The sequence below is a fragment of the Carex rostrata genome, chromosome 17 (genome assembly GCF_964058835.1).
Source record: "Carex rostrata chromosome 17, lpCarRost1.2, whole genome shotgun sequence".
NCBI classification, from domain to species: domain Eukaryota; kingdom Viridiplantae; phylum Streptophyta; class Magnoliopsida; order Poales; family Cyperaceae; genus Carex; species Carex rostrata.
The window spans coordinates 8981475-8999489 of NC_135934.1; the positions used below are offsets into that span (position 1 = coordinate 8981475).

An 18015-nucleotide genomic window follows, 5' to 3' on the forward strand; every position below is an offset into this window, starting at 1 on the left:
CCTCTTAAGTATGCAAGTCCTAACTATGACCTAACTTTAGTTATGCTAAGAAAAAGAAAATGCAAAAAGTAAAAACAAATGTAAAGTAAGTTCTTGGGTTGCCTTCCAAGTAGTGCTTGTTTATGGTCTAAAGCTCGACCATGCTGCATCTAGTTTTAGTGGTTGGGTGGTGGCAAGAAGGTTCCCCCTTCACTAGTTGGAGATCATTCATATTTGCATTCTTTTCGGTGGTTGATGCACTTACAACTCTCCTTAGGATTCATCTCCGGCTGACCCGGTAGGTTGGATATTCCTCTTGAGAAATTGGCGAAATCATTTGTGAGACGAGCAACTTGATTTTCAACATTCTTCATTATGTCAGTTAGTGCAGCCACACTTGAGCCACACTGGACAGCAACTTGATTTCCATGCCATCGGTTTTGCAACACAATTAGAAATAGCACCCATAATAGAAGGGTCTGTTTTAATCTCTTCAAAATCCCTATAAAAATAATAGGGATTGAGGTAGTACGCTGCTTTATGGAGCTCTTGATAAAGTCTACCCTTCATTCCATCAACAATTACCTTTACATAAGGCTCGAACACATCTTCATTGTATCTAAAAGCCGCTTTTATCTCCTTTATTGCATCTTTCAAACCTCCATAAACAAATCCCATTGGTTGCTTCTCTTCACCATCGACAATACGAAGAAGAAGAACTAATGGCAAGAAAACTTTGGTTGCAATGCCACTGATTTCCAAAAATTATTGGTGGCAACAACATCTGACATCTTTCTTGCCTTGTCAGAAAACTTCTTTCTCTTCTTGTCAGAAAACTTCTTTCTCTTTTTCTTAGAACTTTCTATCAAATCAATATATTCATCAGAAAGGAAAAAACGCCGCAATTGTGACTTCTTTTGTGAAATACTATCTAAGGTGAGAAAGGAAGTAGCAAACCGTGTAGCTCCGGGTCGCACAATATCTTTATTGTTCATATGTACACGCATCAAAGATAGTACTTGATGGTGATTGTAGATAAAATTGGTGATCTCTTTAGCTTGTCTGATTGCATCACTTATCTCTTTCTGCTTTGAGATGCTCTCCAACATCAAATCAATGTTATGTGCTGCACATGAGGTCCAATAAATTCGTGGGTGTTTTGCCATAAACAATTCAGCAACTTTCATATTTGCTGCAGCATTATCTGTCACAACATGAAGCACATTCTCCTCCCCAACTTCTTTTACTCCATTTTCCACAAAATCTAGAATATATTATGCTGTGTGAGATTCTGAAGATGCATCAATGGCTTTCAAAAAAACTGTTCCACGTTCACTATTCACACAAAGGTTCATTAAACTCCTTTTTTTTCGATTAGTCCATGCATCTGTCATTAACGTGCAACCAGTTTTTGCCCAAACTTCTTTATAAGGCTGCAAACTATTGGTGGTTTTTGCAACTTGCCTCTGCAATAGTGGCATACGGTACTCATACACAGTTGGAGGTTTGTATCCTGGTCCATATTGACCCACTGCTTCGCAGAAACGAAGAAATGCCGAGTCAGTAAGTGAATTGAATGAAATCCCACGCTTGTAAACCCAGAAAGCTAGAAAGTCATTGACTTTATCCCGTAGGTCCTTACCATAGGTACCCTTAATGACTTGTTGCTTCCACAGCCCTTTGTCTTTCACCAAATTCATCGAATTCACCAGCTTCTTGAGCCGCGATCGCTTACTCTCTGTCTCCAACTTTTCTGACTAAAAACCCTCACCAATTATATTGACATCTGCTGTTAAATCTTCTCTTGCCCTCTTTTTATCTTCTTGTTTCTTTTTTAATGTCTCCAAATACTCTCTTATTTCTCTTTGCACTTCTGGATCGGCTTTAGGGCATTTTCGTATGTTACCTCTGATCCCCGCAAGATGATTTTTCAACCTGTTTATTCCTCCCTTATTAGTTTGATTGCACAACAGACACTTGATTGTATTTGTGTCATTCTTATTCGTCAACCTCCCATACTTCTAACCAGGATCATTTGAGTTTAATGGCCTATACAACTCTAAATTAATAGAATCTGAGTTCGACATTGCATGAGAACCAGAACTGGACATGACCCTATTAAAAAAAAAACAATCATCAATCTAAGAAAACTTTAATTTCAATCTAAGAGAATAGTCTGATACAACTTCAATATAAAAATATAAAAAACAATAGAGAAGCTGTTTATAACTTCAATCTAAAAAAACAAATTTGATTTTGTATTTGTTTAATTGAATAGTCAAATAGTCTGATACTGAGAACTAGAGAAGCTGTTTACAACTTTAAATTGTAATTGTAGGTGGCAGAAAGTTGCACGGCGTCAGGTTAGCTAACGGTGCAGGATTTTTATGTGTGGGTGAGTGGAAATGCTCCCAGCTGGGTTCAGTGCTCTGTTTCTTTGAATGTGAGCAGGTCACCGAACTCAGGGGAAGGCATTCACTCGGGATTTGCTTTCTGCTTTCCTTCCGGTTCACCCCTTGTGACAACCTACGTTCATGATCAGTTGTCGGAGGTTTTATTATTTGCGGTTGCAGGGACGTTTTACTCCCGACGGGCGCAAGCCTCCGCCGTTAATTACATCAAAAAGACCTTTCGAGTCTATCTGAATACCTCATGCATTCCGGGATGTGTGCCTATTTGGATTGAACCGGATAATGGGGCTAAAAGAGGCTCATGTATGGTCTGTTTTGGTCGTATGGTTGGTTCTCATTTGATTTATGGGTGCGTTTTGGTAAATTGTCATGATGTGTGCGTGAAAACATGGATTTTTTTTAATGTGTTTGAAGTGTGAGAAACATTCATGAGAAATATCATTTATGTGTTTTTAATTTGAATGGAGTATTTAAATATTTTTTTATATATAAAAAAAAATATGCCGAGAGAGGGGTATTTTGGTCATTTCAGGTTATGGCTGAGACCTGAATGTGTTCAAATATTATTTAAAATTATAGAGAATTGAATTTGGGTTCATTTGGGACTGATTTGAGTCGATTTGGACTTAGTATGAAGAAGTTATGGCCAAAAAGGACTTGAAAGGACCTATTTGTGAACTTTTTATATTTCAAGGACTTGTTTGTAAATTTCCAGGGACCTGAGGCTGTGACTTGAGCTTTTGACAGGGTCTGGAATGCAATTTGGGCCTTTAAGGGCTTGTCTGAGAAGGTTTTATGCTGGCAGGGACATTTGTGTAAATTTGTAGGGACTTCTCTGCAAGTTTTGAGTAAACAGAGGGGCTTATATGTAAAAGGATATCTTTTGACCACATGTGGACTTTAAGATAGGTGCAGAGCTTTGAGATTCGGGCTTTTGGGCCTTTGAGATGTGCACTGGGCTATTAATTAATGTGCAGGGCTTAGGATTAGTCCATTTGGGCTTTGAGATTGGTGTCAGATCGTTTTAATTCATTTGAATCACTGACAGAGGGATCCTATGCTATCAGGAGCCGTTTGATTTAATGGTTTGAATGTGGGCCTTTAGATCTGGGACATGCTTCAGGATTCGTGCAGATGAGATCTCCGGCTAAGGTTCTTCCCTGACAAACTCGTTCCGACCGATATGGGCCACGGCGACGCCGGCCAAGGGCATGGTTGTGATCGCCTCGACGTCAGGAGTTGATTGGTACCATTGTCGGTCACCGGCGGCCATCAGAAGTGGCGGAGCAGGCATCTACAGTACCAATTGGTACTGATTGGTTCTCAGATCGATTTCCATCGATTTCCTTGTGATTTCTCTCAATCAATTAGTTATTTGAGATCGTATGAGGCTATGGAAGGCTTTGGAGGCATCAATTTCACGTTTAAACAGGTCTTGGACATTATTTGAGCTTCATGGTTTCGGTTTCAATACCAAGTTGGTACCAGAAGTTGGTACAGGGGATTTCAAGTTAAATTGAGTATTCAGGGGGTTTATTCAGGCCATTTAGGAGTTGTTAAAGCATACCAGGGGCATTGGGTTGGATTGAGATGGATTCTAGATCAACTTGTCATGAAGAACATATTAAACTTATTATTTCAGTTCTTTTTAATCCATTTTCTCATGATTTATGTATATGATGAACTTGTTTTATTTCATAAACTCAAAGATACATGTATTAAGAATGTTTGTTCCAAATTTGGGACTTTTCTGAGTTTATTTACTCAATCAAATGACCTGATCAAGTGCCAGGGGTATATATGGTAATTTTACCATTTTAAATACATAATTTCCATTTTTTTTAAAAGATGAACTTTGGAAGCTCATAACTTTCTGTAGGAAAGTCCAAATTATACGAACTTTATATCAATTTTGTGTGTTTTGATGTGTTCTATCTGACTGTGAAGTCTGTTTTCCAATTTGGTCCCTGGTTTAATCAGTATTGACAGATCTGTCAGCATAGGTCAATTTCACTGCTTTTGAGTGCTTATGCTGTACCAGTGGCACTTCTAATGCAATTTAGTGCTGAGGCTGGGTATGTCATGGTACCAGGGATTGGTACAAGCCCTGTCAAGGTCTGGTCTGGTTCAATACAGGTTTTCAAGGGGATTTAGCCACTGTTTTCATACCAGAAAAGTGTAAAATAGAGATCAAAGAATTCAAAGTTCATCAAATCATCATTTTAATACATTTTAAACATGTCAGAACTTGGAAATATGCAGGGAGACCCCTGATTGTTTTGAAAATCATGTTTTGAGCATATCCACTTGATTTTAGAGAGCAATATCATTAAAACTTCATTAGACAAAGAGTGTAAATGGCACATGGCAGTATAACTGCTGCATATTTACATCTTAGTCCTCAGTTTTTCACTATTTGCACTTAGGTCCTCCAAAATAGTGAAAATTAGCCATTTAAAGGGCATAATCTCACCATTTCTTTGGATCTAGTTGCATCTAGACTCTCTCAAGTGGACTTAGGGTTGAGAACTGCAAATGATGCTTACTTGCTCACTTTAAACAGTCCTTGTGTATTTATCTTTTGATTTAAGTCACTTTTTTCCTTTTATTAATCACTTTTAATCAAAGAAATTAAGGGATTGGATAAGCAAGGATGCAAGCTTGCTCACTACACTTATCTTAGCCCTCAATTAATTTGCAAAAGTGATCAAAGGAGGCAGAAAAGAAAAAGAATGGAAGAAAATAGAGAAAATGTGCTAAACTGTAATTTTTATAAAAGATTTATATCAAAACAGTGGATCTTTGCACTTTTAATGTTTATATACATTGTTTAAATACTTTTGAGAGAGGTTATCAGATCAAAAAAACAGAAAAGAAGCCAAGATGTAACAAAAGAAGGTCAAAGAGCAAGAAACAAACTTTATTAATGGAAATTAATACATGAAATGGCCCCCTATGGGCCTTACATTGAATCCAAACCCTAATTACCTATGAATTAGGCTTGCTTATCACAGAGGAAGCCTATGGTGTGTGTGTGTACCACTGTATGTGTGTGAATGTGTGTGTAATGTGTCTAGAGCTTGATGTGTGTGTATCTTTCTCTAGCTTTCTCTTTTTTTCTCTCTGTCTCCCTTCTTGAGCTTCATTTGAGGTGCCTTTTTATAGGCTAGGAGCTTGGCTCCAGATTTGGTAGGGCTGAGGTGGTCTCATCTTGGCCCTAGGTGTTTGATCAAACGTCTGTGCTTGATTTATGCTTATTTGAATGCCATCAAGGCAGGGGATCACCCAATTGTGTTTTGACATGTCACTTGAATGTGTTGGATGTATTTGAGCCCCTTGGATTAACCTGTAGGGCATGGCATGGCATCATAGCCCTTGATTTCATGGCTTCAAGGGTGCAATTTGATTTGCATGACTCCCATTGCACAGGAGGAATATTCCTCTATTTTGGAATGTTCTCAGGTGTCTAGGACACGTGTCCAGGGGACCAGAGTGAGCTGTTGGTGGCTAACAAGCCATGTTGTGTTGGACCCGAGCCCCTTCAAGGCTTAACATGGGCCTTCCTCGATTATTGAGCTTCATAGCACGCAAAGATGACAGAGAGCATCGTTTTAACCTCCTTATGATGTTCCGGAGCCCAATTTACCATTTGGATAGCGAATCAGACCCCCTCTAGCCATGTCACCTCGGAGAGCATGCTCCATTCACATGCTAGCTCAATCGTCCCTTTTCTCATCAAATTGACAAGCCAGACTGAGTCGCCTACTCATATTAAGCTAGCTGGTCAAGTTTCAGGTCTCAATTTGGTATAAAACCCAAGTTCACAATTTTATTCTTCTTCCTTTCTCGGCTAAAATCAAAGCTCGTGAGAGAGAGAAATTGTTCAATTCTCGGGTACAGAGAGGAGATCACCAATATCTTTCGATTTGAGGTGAGAGCCATCGATAAACTCCTTTAACTTTCATGAATTTCTGCTTTGAAATTCATCCATGGCGCGAAAGAGGAGAGGGAGACGATGTCAGGGACTCGGGGCCCGCATGTCAGTCTCTCAGCGCATAGCACCCTTTTTGACTTAAACACGCATAGGCTTGGTGTGTTATGAGCCGCGCAAGGGGGCAGTGTTATGGTTCACAGTGCTCCAAGAGCACGTAAAGTGAAGGGGCCAAAGGCGCTGAGTTTAAACTCAGCGCTTCCCTTGTTTGCTCGGCTGGTTTGGGTGTATGATACACCATTGCACTGTCAGTCTGGTGTATGGAGTTCATTTGCCATGCGCTGAGTCTATCTATCCCCAGAGATCAGCGAAATTTCACTTCTTTCACTGGATAACGGGTCCCACTTGTAGGATGGGGGTTTGCGGCTCCCAATTTGCACCTAGGATGCTTAGGGTTATTGCTATGGGTACCCGAGCTGAGGTGGCACCACTCAGAAGCTGCCAAATCAGCATAAACTTTGAAAATTCATAACTCTTTAACCATTTGGAGTTAGAATCTGAATCTTATATCAAAATTCATGGTTTTAAATGTAGAATATTACCATGAATTTTAATATGTCATTTCCCTTTGTCTTGGGAGGGTTTTAAATCATTTGGCGTCTTTCCAAGTGCTTTAAATTATTACCAATTTTCTGTTTATTTAATTGGCAATATTTTAGGGTACAACAGTAACATTATTAAGTTCCAACTAACTAACTTGTCTAAACAATTTATGAATTTGCAAACACAATCTAAGAGAGGAAGAAAAACGAGACCTGGAGAGTGGAGGTGATTGGTGGAGAGGCATTGGAGGGTGGAGAGGCACTGGAGATAGGGCGATCAGTGGAGGAGGTGGTCGGTGGAGAGATGGAGATAGGGTGATCCGGTGATTAGTGGAGGAGGTGGTCGGTGGAGGTGGTCGATGGAGAGACGGAAATAAGGCGATCAGTGGAGGAGGAGAAATGCGATCATTGGAGACTGGAGATTTGAGAGGAGCTGCTGGAGAGAAATCCGATCGGTGCAGGCGGAGAGGAGAAAAGAGATAGGGTTTTGATCAAAACCGCATGGGAGGACTGAATGGCCATTCTGAGCACGGCTGCCGACTGCATACGCATATGCGGCCGCATTTGAAAACACTGCGAAGGAGAGATGAAGAAGTGGCGGGACGAAGGTGCGGCAACAAGATGGAGGAGAGAGGCGACGACGCGTGAGAGAGAGGGGGGCAGACTAAGAGTGGCGGCGCGTGACAGCGTGAGAGAGAGAGGGGGTGGCAAGATGAGAGCGGACTCAGAGGGGAGAAGAAATTGCTATTAGCTAAGTTTCTTTGAACCGATCAGATCCATTGGACAAATTCGAACTGTTCATTGGTCCGTCCAGGCTCGTCCAAATTCGGCCCACTTTAATAAATGTCCACTGATCTGAACTGAGTTTCGGGCCGTGTTTAGTAATAAACTCGTTCATTATTTGTTCAGCTCTGTCCAGCCCGTTTGTCCATGGACAAAGCCATTCAATTAGCACCCTTGAGCGCATGGGCGGATCATAGTGGAAGCAGGGGGGGTGCTAAGCCACTCCAAGATTTTCAAAATTTACTACCAAGTATATAGAAACTCTTATTGATTTTTTTCTTTTATATGTATTAACACCCCCATAATATTTTAACAAATTTAAAGGGACTTGAATGTAAATTTTAAAACTCAAAATCACGGACTGGGCTTCCATGACTGTTTGGGTGCTTCGATTTCTATGTGTGCATAGCGAAAAAGGAAAAGATTTTTTTTCAAAAAAGATTGTACCAAAGGATTTACTATGTCCCTTCCAAAAAACAACATTAGATTTCAAAGAATCCCCAATTTTGCTATGTCCCTTCATTTTCCACCACGATTGTCCGAAACAATATATATATTTTTTAAAGATGTTGTTTAGCCCCCCTATGCTCAAATTCGGGTTCCGCCCCTGCTTAAGCGAAACAAACACGAAAAAAGAAGAAGGCCGGTTGTGTCTCTTCACAATAGTCTGTGAATGCGTATCCTCTGCATTAACTCAAAAGAGAATATTTTGAGTTAATGAATTTCAACCGTCTGATTTTAAACTGAGCTAATTTGGCTCCTGCTTATAACTTAGGGGGTCTTTAATATTAGTGTAGATCTAATCCGTACAAATTTTAAAACAGATTAGATGGTTGAGATTTATTAACTTAAAAGATTCCCTACGAATTCCAAATTCCATTGTTTTTTAGGAAATTTATGATAGACAATAAAATGTTATACTTTTATCATTTTATGAATATAGTGGATTTTAAGATGCTTTATAAGGAAATCCACTATTTTGAAAGTTTGATGGATACGCTAGAATTTTTTCCTAATTAAATTTGTGGATGTTGTGTGCTATTATTAATTTCAATATATTACCAAGTGCATACAATTTGCTTTACGGTTCCCATTTCTTAAAAGTGAGATATTTCATGAGAATCGAGTCAGGGGACAGTTATCATTCCTTCTATTAATTTGTTTCATTGCTCTGTACGCTGGCCATCGCTATCTTTGTCGTGGTGCCCACATTCGAGCCCAATAAAATTTCTTTACATTGATTATAGCGTGCGTCCTTATCTATTTGCTACAAGACAATCCTCGACACTTTTCAATAAATGAATTTCTTTTTCATTAACTCTCTATTGGAAATTAATTGACAATTGTATTGGTTGTCAACATATATTAAGGTAATATAAAAAGCAGACAAGGAGATGAGATATTTTATGTAGAGTAAATACCTCATGAATGAATTAGGACTGAGAATATGATGTTAATTTGCTTCCTTCCCTTATTTAAATGAAAATTAGCGCTGGAGCAAATCTCAAGCTTTATCAATTTTTTTAATTTACTTTTATAATTTCCAATGTTCTTTTTCTTAAAATAAGCTCAATTGTTTTGAGTTTTTTCTTTTCTTTTTTCATCTTGTAGTTACAAACCCTTTGTAACTTAATATCAATATATAAATGAGGACATTGATCCTTATTTTTTCCTTAAAAAAAAAAAAAGTGTAATGGACCTTTAGATCAAACACGGAGCCGAATTTAAAAAAAAAATAGTGGTATGAAATCATAACATATCTGCCATAGTACCTAATTGGTATTAAAATCAAATATAACAAGTTTTATACAACTGTTCAAAACAGAAACAAAAATAAAAGAAATACAAAACCTCATAACATGTACACAACTGAGCAAGACAACAATATAAGAAAGTATAAAAAACATCAAAATATGCATAAAACTAATTACTATATATCTAATAAGTCTTCATCATCCTCCTCTTCTCCAGACATTGGAGATGAAGGGTTGCCAACTCCAAAAACCTGCATGTCTTCTGAACTGGTCACTTGGGAAATAGACATTGGAAGGTCCATTACTTGAGCCAATTATGAACTTCTTACCTCTTCCTCCTGAAGTTGATCTGGGAGATCCTTAACATCAGAAGGGAGCATTAGACTCAATTTTAAAAATAAATTATCTAAACGAGATTGACTCCAAAACTAGCCAATGAAATAATTCTTGCACCAATAGATTTAATTGGTAATGAATTAGCATCATTAAAACAAATTCGATTTCTTTCTAACCAAATGATCCATAAAATGGATCCTCGTAATAGCTCAACCAATAGCCTATCTTTTAAAACAAATCCGAATTAATAGCTGTATTATATATTTTGTTTGAATTTTTCTTGACAGAAAAACTTAACATAGCAGGGAGCAAAAGATTGCATTTTAGAATCGATCTTGTTGGAATGTGTATATAATGATTATAATTCCCTGACTCAGCGCACGCACACACGTATATAGCGGTGAAGCCCATTTTCCCGTTTCAGGCTGTAAATGCTATTAAGATAGGATTATACAAAGCAATTTATTGCTCTTGACATTTACTTAAATCAAGAGAAAGGGGAGGTAGCACAATTAGCTAGAAAAATGTCCTAGAGTTGTTATACTCAAAGATTGAGAGTTCGATTCCCCCTCACAAATTTTGGTAGCTACTATCAAGTTTTCAAGAAAAGACATTTACTTAAATCAAGCAATTGACTCGGTCAAAGAAACTGGATTAACGAATTTATTCAGAACCAAGAAACTGTTAAATGACCATGAAAATGTAAAAATTTAATTTGCATTGAACTCGGTCAAAGTTTTAGAAAATTTTGAATAAAATAATTCAATAGCTGTTACCCGTTTCAATTTTTTTTGGGGGAAGTTTGAAATATTAATTTTCGTTTCTGAAATTCTGGGTGCTGGCATTTTTTTATTTGTATCTGTGCGTTTGAGTTGTAATTTGTATTTGGTGTAGTGCGGAGTCGGCTTTAGAAATTAGAAATTAGAAATTAGAAATAAGAATAGAGCTGGCCATTACTGTCAGTCGCGGCTGAAATAAGTGCCTTTCTTTTTCTTCTTCTTCTTCTTCTAGTTAAGCAAGCAGTTTATCTTGTTTGTTAGAATAGAGAGATAGAAAGAGAGATCTGTTTTATTTCTGGTAAGTTAGCGTTAGATCTGAGACGATCGATCCTCGATCTTAAATAGCTTCTCTCTCTTTAAGATCAGATCAGAAGTGATGAGCGGGACGGCGCAGAAGTGCAAGGCGTGCGCCAAGACCGTGTACGTCATGGACCAGCAGCTGAGCTTGGGAGACGGCACCACCTTCCACAAGTCCTGCTTCCGCTGCCGCCACTGCAACGCCTCCCTCCAGGTACACAAGTAAACACTTTCTCTTCTGATCTCTTCAATCAATTAGCTCAAGGTTGCTTAATTAAGATTGGGATTGTAGATGGATAAAATAATTGGTTAGTTTTGTGAATTGTGAATTAAGATGGATGGACAAATAAATGGTTAGAAATGTTACAATTGGATAATTAATTGTACAGCCGAGCAACTTCTCTTCAATGGATGGAGTGCTCTACTGCAAGCCCCATTTCCAGGAGCTCTTCAAAGAAGCTCCCCCCTCCAACAATACCTTTCAATCTCGTAAGTAATGTATACCCCCATTTCCTTCCCTCTCTCACAAAACATACATATATATAACCTCCTCCTTTTTTACAGCTGCAAAAACTGTTGAGAAGAAGATTACTCCTGAATTAGTATGTTTATACTATGCTTTTCTCATTCTCATTCACATTTTTTTTTATATCTGATTGATTATATTTGATGTTCTATCTGATGGACCAACTTCTTTCTGATGCAGACCAGATCACCGAGCAAAGCTGCCACCATGTTCTGCGGTACACAAGAGAAATGCGCCACTTGTGGCAAAACTGCTTATCCTCTTGAAAAGGTAAAATACACATTTATATATGTGTATATCCAGTGAAATTTGTGCTGCTTGCTTCAGAATTATTTACCTAGCTTTTACCTCCTGCTTTGCACAGACAATTGTCATCAGTTCAATTACATTACATTAGTTAAGACAAGAAAGAGAACCTCATCAGTAGCAATGAAAGAGGTAGCCTGGGCAAATTAATTAATCGTATGATGACTGATAGAGAGAACTGATGTTGATGGACATGGCAGGTCACAGTAGAAGAAAAGGCGTATCACAAGTCCTGCTTCAGGTGCTCGCACGGTGGGTGTGCAATTACGCCATCCAACTACGCAGCACTGGAAGGCGTGCTCTACTGCAAACACCACTTCAAGCAGCTCTTCAAGGAGAAGGGCAGCTACAGTCACATCTTGAAGTCTGCTTCCATGAAGCACACAGCCCCTAAACCCGAACAGCAGCAGCCCATTATCTCTTCCACCCCTGACGTCTGATTGTTGATTACTATCCAACTTGTTTAATTTAATTGCAGCTCTCTTTTGTTGCAAACATTTTCATGTTTCATTAATCAGTGGTCCTGCTTGTTTCTCATGTATTGGGCACACATTACATTTTATTTGCTTAATTAAAGTATGCATGAAGAATGCATGCTTGCTTCATCTTCAGAAACATCCATCTACTCTATTCTACTGTTAATGTCATACTCGTTTGTTGTATCTCTGGTTACAAGATGTGTTTATTGTATAATTAAATCGATTTAAATCTAATGCTAAAGAAGTGATTGCCATTGATATGGTCACTGTTATGCTTTGGGTTGTGCATACTTTAACCGCGGACGGCTGTGGTGTATTGTAAATTGTGATCCATTCAACTTCCCTACGGTTTTGTGGCACTCAGTTCGCTGACTCCCTTCTGATCTTCGTAATATACTGTGGTCAGACATCCACTTTTCTACTATCAGCACTACGACATCCATTTGTTTAAGCACATAAAATTAGGCCTTTTCTCTGTAAATCGGGATTTTAGGAATAATATTTTCGTTTCTTGAATTGGAACATTATAAAGTATTACATTTAAATTATGAGATAACTATCAATCCTTCTGTCCACAATTAATCCTTGTGCACATTCCCGATTATGGAAATTACAGCATAGCAAAAGAAATGTTTTGTTGAAGGGCCCAAATGGTCTACTTCGGCCCATACAAATTACGCCTTTCAAATAAACAAAATAATCTACTTTTAATCAAAATATTGGCGGAAGTGTGGTGGGCCCATAACTACAGGTCCCAGTATCGAAATCTGGCTCTGATATTGAGTTGCTTCCACCGCCCCTTTTTTTTCTTTTTTTATTTAATTTACCTTTAGTTTTGAAGTTTTTCCGCGATAAAAACCCTAAACCCAGCGTTGGCCTGGGGTCCGCCTCCGATCGAAATTTCGGCGGGAAACGATTAATCTCCCGCCAGGTGCCAGCAGTTTCCCTCCACCGCCCCTAAAATTCTTGTCTAAATAAATCTCTTCCTTTCATTTCCTTACTCTCCTCTTCGTGCCCAGTGCTATTCCTCGCGAGAGAATTTAGATTTGATTTTAGTAAGACAAGTAAGAGAGTAGAAAAGAGAAGATGTTGGAGCTGAGGCTGGTTCAGGGGAGCCTTCTCAAGAAGGTTCTTGATGCGATGCGGGAGTTGGTCAACGACGCCAACTTCGACTGCTCCGCCACCGGCTTTTCCCTCCAGGCCATGGACTCCAGCCACGTGGCGCTGGTAGCTCTCCTGCTCAGATCAGAGGGCTTTGAGCACTACCGCTGCGACCGCAACCTCTCCATGGGCATGAATCTCAACAACATGTCCAAAATGCTGCGCTGCGCTGGAAATGATGACATCATCACCATCAAGGCCGATGACGGCACCGATTCGGTCACCTTCATGTTCGAGTCACCCAGTTCTGTTCTCTACCCTATAATCCCCCCTCTTTGTCTGTTTAATCATTCATTATTCCTTGATTAAATTGAAATACCTGTTTCATATTTTGCACAAACAAATTAGGCCTGAATTGTTCATCCTTAGAAGGGCACAGAAAATAAAAAGAAAATATCAGATTCCCTTGTACAATTGGTACCGACCAGTAGAACAATATATAAATTGGATGATAGCCTGTTATTGTTAGGTCAGGACTTGGGAATAATCTAATAATGACTATGTCTTAATTACCTTGCTTTCCTTATTACGGGAGTAAAGAAAGTTTCCACCATTGCAATCCTTTGATCAAATGATGGATTTGTTAACTCAATTACATCTTCTTGCTATGGTATTTACTGTTAGCAGGACACAAATTGTGGATATATACTGTATTACACTGCTTTTGTTTTGGGAATAAACGCTAAAATTCCTACCATAATTTTTGTATGGTTGAAAATTCCTACCTTTGTAAAAGTTCCTTAAATACGTGGTGGATAAATTAGTTCAGATGAGACAATAAATCTATTGTGATGGCATTTACTAAATACAAATATATAAAGAAATGATCCAAGTTGTGAGTTTGTTTTGGGTGAGTAATAATTATTAATAAAAATATGGAAATTGGAATAAAATGAAGAACAGATCAGGACAAGATAGCGGATTTTGAGATGAAGCTGATGGACATAGACAGCGAGCACTTGGGCATCCCAGATGCCGAGTACCAGGCCATTGTTAGGATGCCGTCCTCCGAATTCGCCCGCATATGCAAGGATCTCAGTTCCATTGGTGATACTGGTCTCTCCTCTTTCTTTTCCTTTTTCCCCCCTTATTTCGTTCTTGTCACCTGTCAATCCTAATTCTTCGATTAGAAGATTTGCAAGTAGTTGATTTGGAAATGGATTGCAGTTGTTATTTCTGTGACCAAGGAGGGCGTCAAGTTCTCCACAGCAGGAGACATTGGAACTGCTAACATCGTGTGCCGCCAAAACAAAACTGTTGACAAGGTATGTATGTGTTCTTCTCTTTATTCACCTTATTCCCTTTTGTCCCATTCTCTTGAATTATGAGATGACTATCCTGGAATATATATTTTTGGAGAATTAGAGTTTGTATTTGTTATTGTAAATGAATGAATGAATGAAATGCACAGCCAGAGGAGGCAACAATAATAGAGATGCAGGAGCCAGTGTCGTTGACGTTTGCTCTGAGGTATCTGAACTCGTTCACAAAGGCAACCCCGCTGTCAGAGACGGTGACAATCAGCCTGTCGTCTGAGCTGCCGGTGGTGGTGGAGTACAAGATTGCTGAGATGGGCTACATCCGCTATTACCTAGCTCCCAAGATCGAAGAGGATGAGGATATGAAGTCCTGATTTCTCATTTTTCCTTTTACTCCTAATCTCTTCCTACTAGTCATGTGATGCATGCTGTTAGACTGTCCCATTTGCCCAGCTTAGTTAATCAATATCCAGATGTTCAGTGTTTACTTTAGGTGACAATTAATTACTGCTTGCCCCTGGTGCTTGCCTTTTCTTTCTTTCTGTTAATGCGCACTTGGTGTATTTACTTGTTGGTTGCATCCTGAATTGGCAATTTTCTTTACTGTCATATTTGAAATGATCTAATTCATTTTTAGTTCCAAATTCCTTGTCACAGCCACTCGATCCTGGTTATCTTATTCTAAATTTTTAATGCTTTCTGTTCTTATTGTTCGGTAAGAGTGAAAGGGCAGCATTTTCATCTTGTACAGCCCTGTTCAAATAAAATGAAATGAAATGACATGAACGTGCAGTGTTGTATAGTATTTAATTTGATTGAAGAAAAAGCATCCTGTAAACAACACAAGTTATGGTGTAATTATCCAGTCATAATATAGGATGGTGAACCCAGAGGCAAAGAACAAAAATGGCCATCGGTTCAAGCCAAGAACAAAAACAAGTGTGCTTGCTTAATTAATTAAATAGTAAGAGAGAGGTTCAAGCCAAGAACTTCTCCAACTTCTCCACCTCCTCCACGCTTCCTATGAACAAGGGAACCCTCTGGTGGATCTGTCATGTGTTTGAGTCACATTCGTTAAACAAGTATAGTCAATGCTATTTGTTGTTGGTTTAGTTCTTGTAAATAAAAGCCTCATGTTTACTGTGCTGCTGGTTGAGGTACCATTGTCATGTCAGGTACCAGATTTTGTTGAACATACAAAAAAAGAAAAGGTTGCCTGTTTGTTGCAACGGCCCATGATGCAAAATGCTTTTGCAAATAGCATTCAAGGAATAGATAGTCTCAATAGACAAGTTACTAGATGTGTTTTGCTGACGTTTGGTTGTATTTAATATTTCAGTAATTAAATGGACTAAAAATAAAAATAAAGAATGCATGTATAAATCTTGTAATTGATGATGCGCTAAATACTTAATAAAATACAATGATGCGCTAAATACATGTTAATATGTTATACCTCTTGGGGCTGGATGTCAAGAATCCTGTGGTGACCGTCTGAGCCCTTCCCGCCGGCCTGCTCGACAATGAAGCTCATAGGGGCACACTCGTAGAGCAGTCTGAGCTTTCCGTTCTTACTCTTCTTGTCACGCGGGTATCCGTAGATGCCTCCATAGAGCAGCGTGCGGTGAAAGTCTCCCACCAAGCTGCCGATGTACCTGGCGGAGTATGGCTTCCCCAATGGCCCGGGGTCCTTGAGGCTGTCCATGTATTGCTTGAGCTTGTCATCCCACAGCTGGTAGTTGCCCTCGTTGAACGAGTAGATTTTGCCGGCCTTGGGAATCTGCACTTTTTCCGTAGTGAGAACAAACTCCCCATACATGGGGTCAAGCGTGAACGCATACACCCCTTTCCCCACCGTCAACACAAATATGACTGAGCTCGAGTACATACAGTACCCTGCTGCCAGAAGGTTGCTCCCCGGTTGGCACACACTCACCACACACTTTTGCGTCCCTGAATCTAGCTGACAAATTTATTTTATATTATTTATAAGTTTCAATAGCATGCATCTATAATTTCTATCTATATAATATATATGTACATACAGTAGAGCCGTCGTCGATATCAATATCAGCTAGGCATTCATCGTTGGGGCTGTAGATGCCGAAGATGGAACCAGTGGAGACAGCAGCATCAATATTGGAAGAGCCATCGAGCGGGTCAAAAACAACGATGTAATTGCCGGAATAGCTCTCCTCCACTGCCACCGGCACATCCTCCTCTTCCGATGCTATTATTCCGGTCCTTCCACTCGACTTGAGGCAGTTTGAAAACACCTACACTCTCTCATATAATATAAAACAAAATAAATTTAGTTCCGGCAAAGAATATAATCAAGTAATTAGTAAGTAATTAAGTAATGAGTTTTGAGTAGTAGTTACCTCGTTGGAGACAACGTCAAGCTTCTTCTGGTCCTCGCCCTGCACATTGACAGCACCTTGTACTCCGGTGAGGTTGGAGATGCCGGCCCTCTGCACCAAAGATGCAATCTGTTTGCAGGCCATTGATATGCTCGACAGCACGATCGTCAGTTCTGCGTCAATGACCCCTGCCTGCTCCTGCTTCAGCAGCCATGTTGTCAGCGTCAACAGCTCGTAGCTGCTCTTTGTTGCACTCTTGGCGCTCGCTGCTGTTGCCGCATCTATGGCCATGCACCGCACTGCACGTGCTCCTGCTTCAGCATGTTTGCAGTACTGCATGGCCCGGTAATTAGGGAGGATGTGGAAGGGGGAGAGAGAGGGCCTCTGCCTCTGCCTTTGCCCGGAGAAGAGCAGCCGGGAAGAGGCTGCGGCGGTGGCGGCAGCACCAGTCATTGTAAAACAGTGTTAACTAGTTGTTTTAGAAAGATTGGTCAGAAGGCCGAGGCCGCTGGCGCTGGTTTGTTGTTAACTAAATTACTTGGTACATTGAATGGTGTGAAGAATGTGGCTGAGGATGATCCGGCAATCAGATTGCCTTTGAGAGGATGCTATTGCTTCTCTACTTCTCCTTCTCACTGGGTCCCCTGCTGCTTCATTTTATTTTAATTTTCATTTTTCATTCTCAAATTTTACTAGAGAAAAATAAATAATGATATTTACATAATTTTTGTCCATCTATTTTGGTTTTGTTTAGGAATATATATATATTACCTTTTCTAAAGGCATATTACTGCATTTGGTCAATTTTGTAACTGAAAAATCAACGTAAATAAATTGACTTTCACAAGTTTTTGATACCAATTAAATTGAAGTCTAAAACATATAAGTTGTTGTGGTGTGTACAGAAAAAATAGAATAGTTCACATATATTGGTATTATTATATATAATAAAGAAATGTTCAAATAGCTTCAATATTTTTATGTCTCCATCATATCGATCTCAACAATTTATTTATTTTATAACAAAATAAAATAAAATTCATACGTCAATA

General features: G+C 39.2%; 4 protein-coding genes across 4 annotated transcripts; 2 read left to right on the forward strand and 2 right to left on the reverse strand.

Moving 5' to 3' along the window:
- Window positions 1-203: 203 nt before the first annotated feature.
- LOC144568097 (uncharacterized) lies at window positions 204-9840 on the reverse strand. Its single transcript, XM_078318326.1, has 6 exons — window positions 9790-9840; window positions 1751-2000; window positions 1385-1663; window positions 817-1243; window positions 543-730; window positions 204-481 (listed from the first exon to the last, which is right to left on the reverse strand). The coding sequence occupies exons 1-6, from the start codon at window positions 9838-9840 to the stop codon at window positions 204-206; spliced, it is 1473 nt and encodes a 490-aa protein (XP_078174452.1).
- A 741-nt stretch (window positions 9841-10581) lies between these two features.
- LOC144568157 (LIM domain-containing protein WLIM2b-like) lies at window positions 10582-12321 on the forward strand. Its single transcript, XM_078318401.1, has 5 exons — window positions 10582-11086; window positions 11262-11361; window positions 11437-11474; window positions 11579-11668; window positions 11905-12321. Exons 1-5 carry the CDS (start codon window positions 10952-10954, stop codon window positions 12142-12144), a joined length of 603 nt encoding a protein of 200 aa, XP_078174527.1. The 5' UTR covers window positions 10582-10951; the 3' UTR covers window positions 12145-12321.
- Window positions 12322-13033: 712 nt separating this feature from the next.
- Window positions 13034-15193, forward strand: LOC144568156 (proliferating cell nuclear antigen). The gene is made up of 4 exons (XM_078318400.1): window positions 13034-13588; window positions 14248-14400; window positions 14512-14609; window positions 14756-15193. The coding sequence occupies exons 1-4, from the start codon at window positions 13270-13272 to the stop codon at window positions 14975-14977; spliced, it is 792 nt and encodes a 263-aa protein (XP_078174526.1). The 5' UTR covers window positions 13034-13269; the 3' UTR covers window positions 14978-15193.
- Window positions 15194-15398: 205 nt separating this feature from the next.
- On the reverse strand, window positions 15399-17546 carry HCEF1 (high cyclic electron flow 1). The gene is made up of 4 exons (XM_078318399.1): window positions 16985-17546; window positions 16649-16879; window positions 16060-16566; window positions 15399-15652 (listed from the first exon to the last, which is right to left on the reverse strand). Exons 1-4 carry the CDS (start codon window positions 17414-17416, stop codon window positions 15581-15583), a joined length of 1242 nt encoding a protein of 413 aa, XP_078174525.1. The 5' UTR covers window positions 17417-17546; the 3' UTR covers window positions 15399-15580.
- Between the last annotated feature and the right edge of the window lie 469 nt (window positions 17547-18015).

Coding starts and splice junctions, on each gene's coding strand:
- LOC144568157 (XM_078318401.1), top strand. CDS start 10,952: ATGAGCGGGACGGCGCAGAAGTGCAAGGCGTGCGCCAAGACCGTGTAC. Junction 11,087..11,261: donor ACTGCAACGCCTCCCTCCAG/GTACACAAGTAA, acceptor TTAATTGTACAG/CCGAGCAACTTCTCTTCAAT. Junction 11,475..11,578: donor AGAAGATTACTCCTGAATTA/GTATGTTTATAC, acceptor TTTCTGATGCAG/ACCAGATCACCGAGCAAAGC.
- HCEF1 (XM_078318399.1), bottom strand. CDS start 17,416: ATGACTGGTGCTGCCGCCACCGCCGCAGCCTCTTCCCGGCTGCTCTTC. Junction 16,880..16,984: donor TTGACGTTGTCTCCAACGAG/GTAACTACTACT, acceptor GAGAGAGTGTAG/GTGTTTTCAAACTGCCTCAA. Junction 16,567..16,648: donor ATATCGACGACGGCTCTACT/GTATGTACATAT, acceptor TAAATTTGTCAG/CTAGATTCAGGGACGCAAAA.
- LOC144568156 (XM_078318400.1), top strand. CDS start 13,270: ATGTTGGAGCTGAGGCTGGTTCAGGGGAGCCTTCTCAAGAAGGTTCTT. Junction 14,401..14,511: donor CAGTTCCATTGGTGATACTG/GTCTCTCCTCTT, acceptor AATGGATTGCAG/TTGTTATTTCTGTGACCAAG. Junction 14,610..14,755: donor AAAACAAAACTGTTGACAAG/GTATGTATGTGT, acceptor TGAAATGCACAG/CCAGAGGAGGCAACAATAAT.
- LOC144568097 (XM_078318326.1), bottom strand. CDS start 9,840: ATGCTCCCTTCTGATGTTAAGGATCTCCCAGATCAACTTCAGGAGGAA. Junction 1,244..1,384: donor AGAAGTTTGGGCAAAAACTG/GTTGCACGTTAA, acceptor AATATATTCTAG/ATTTTGTGGAAAATGGAGTA. Junction 731..816: donor TCTAAGAAAAAGAGAAAGAA/GTTTTCTGACAA, acceptor TTTGGAAATCAG/TGGCATTGCAACCAAAGTTT.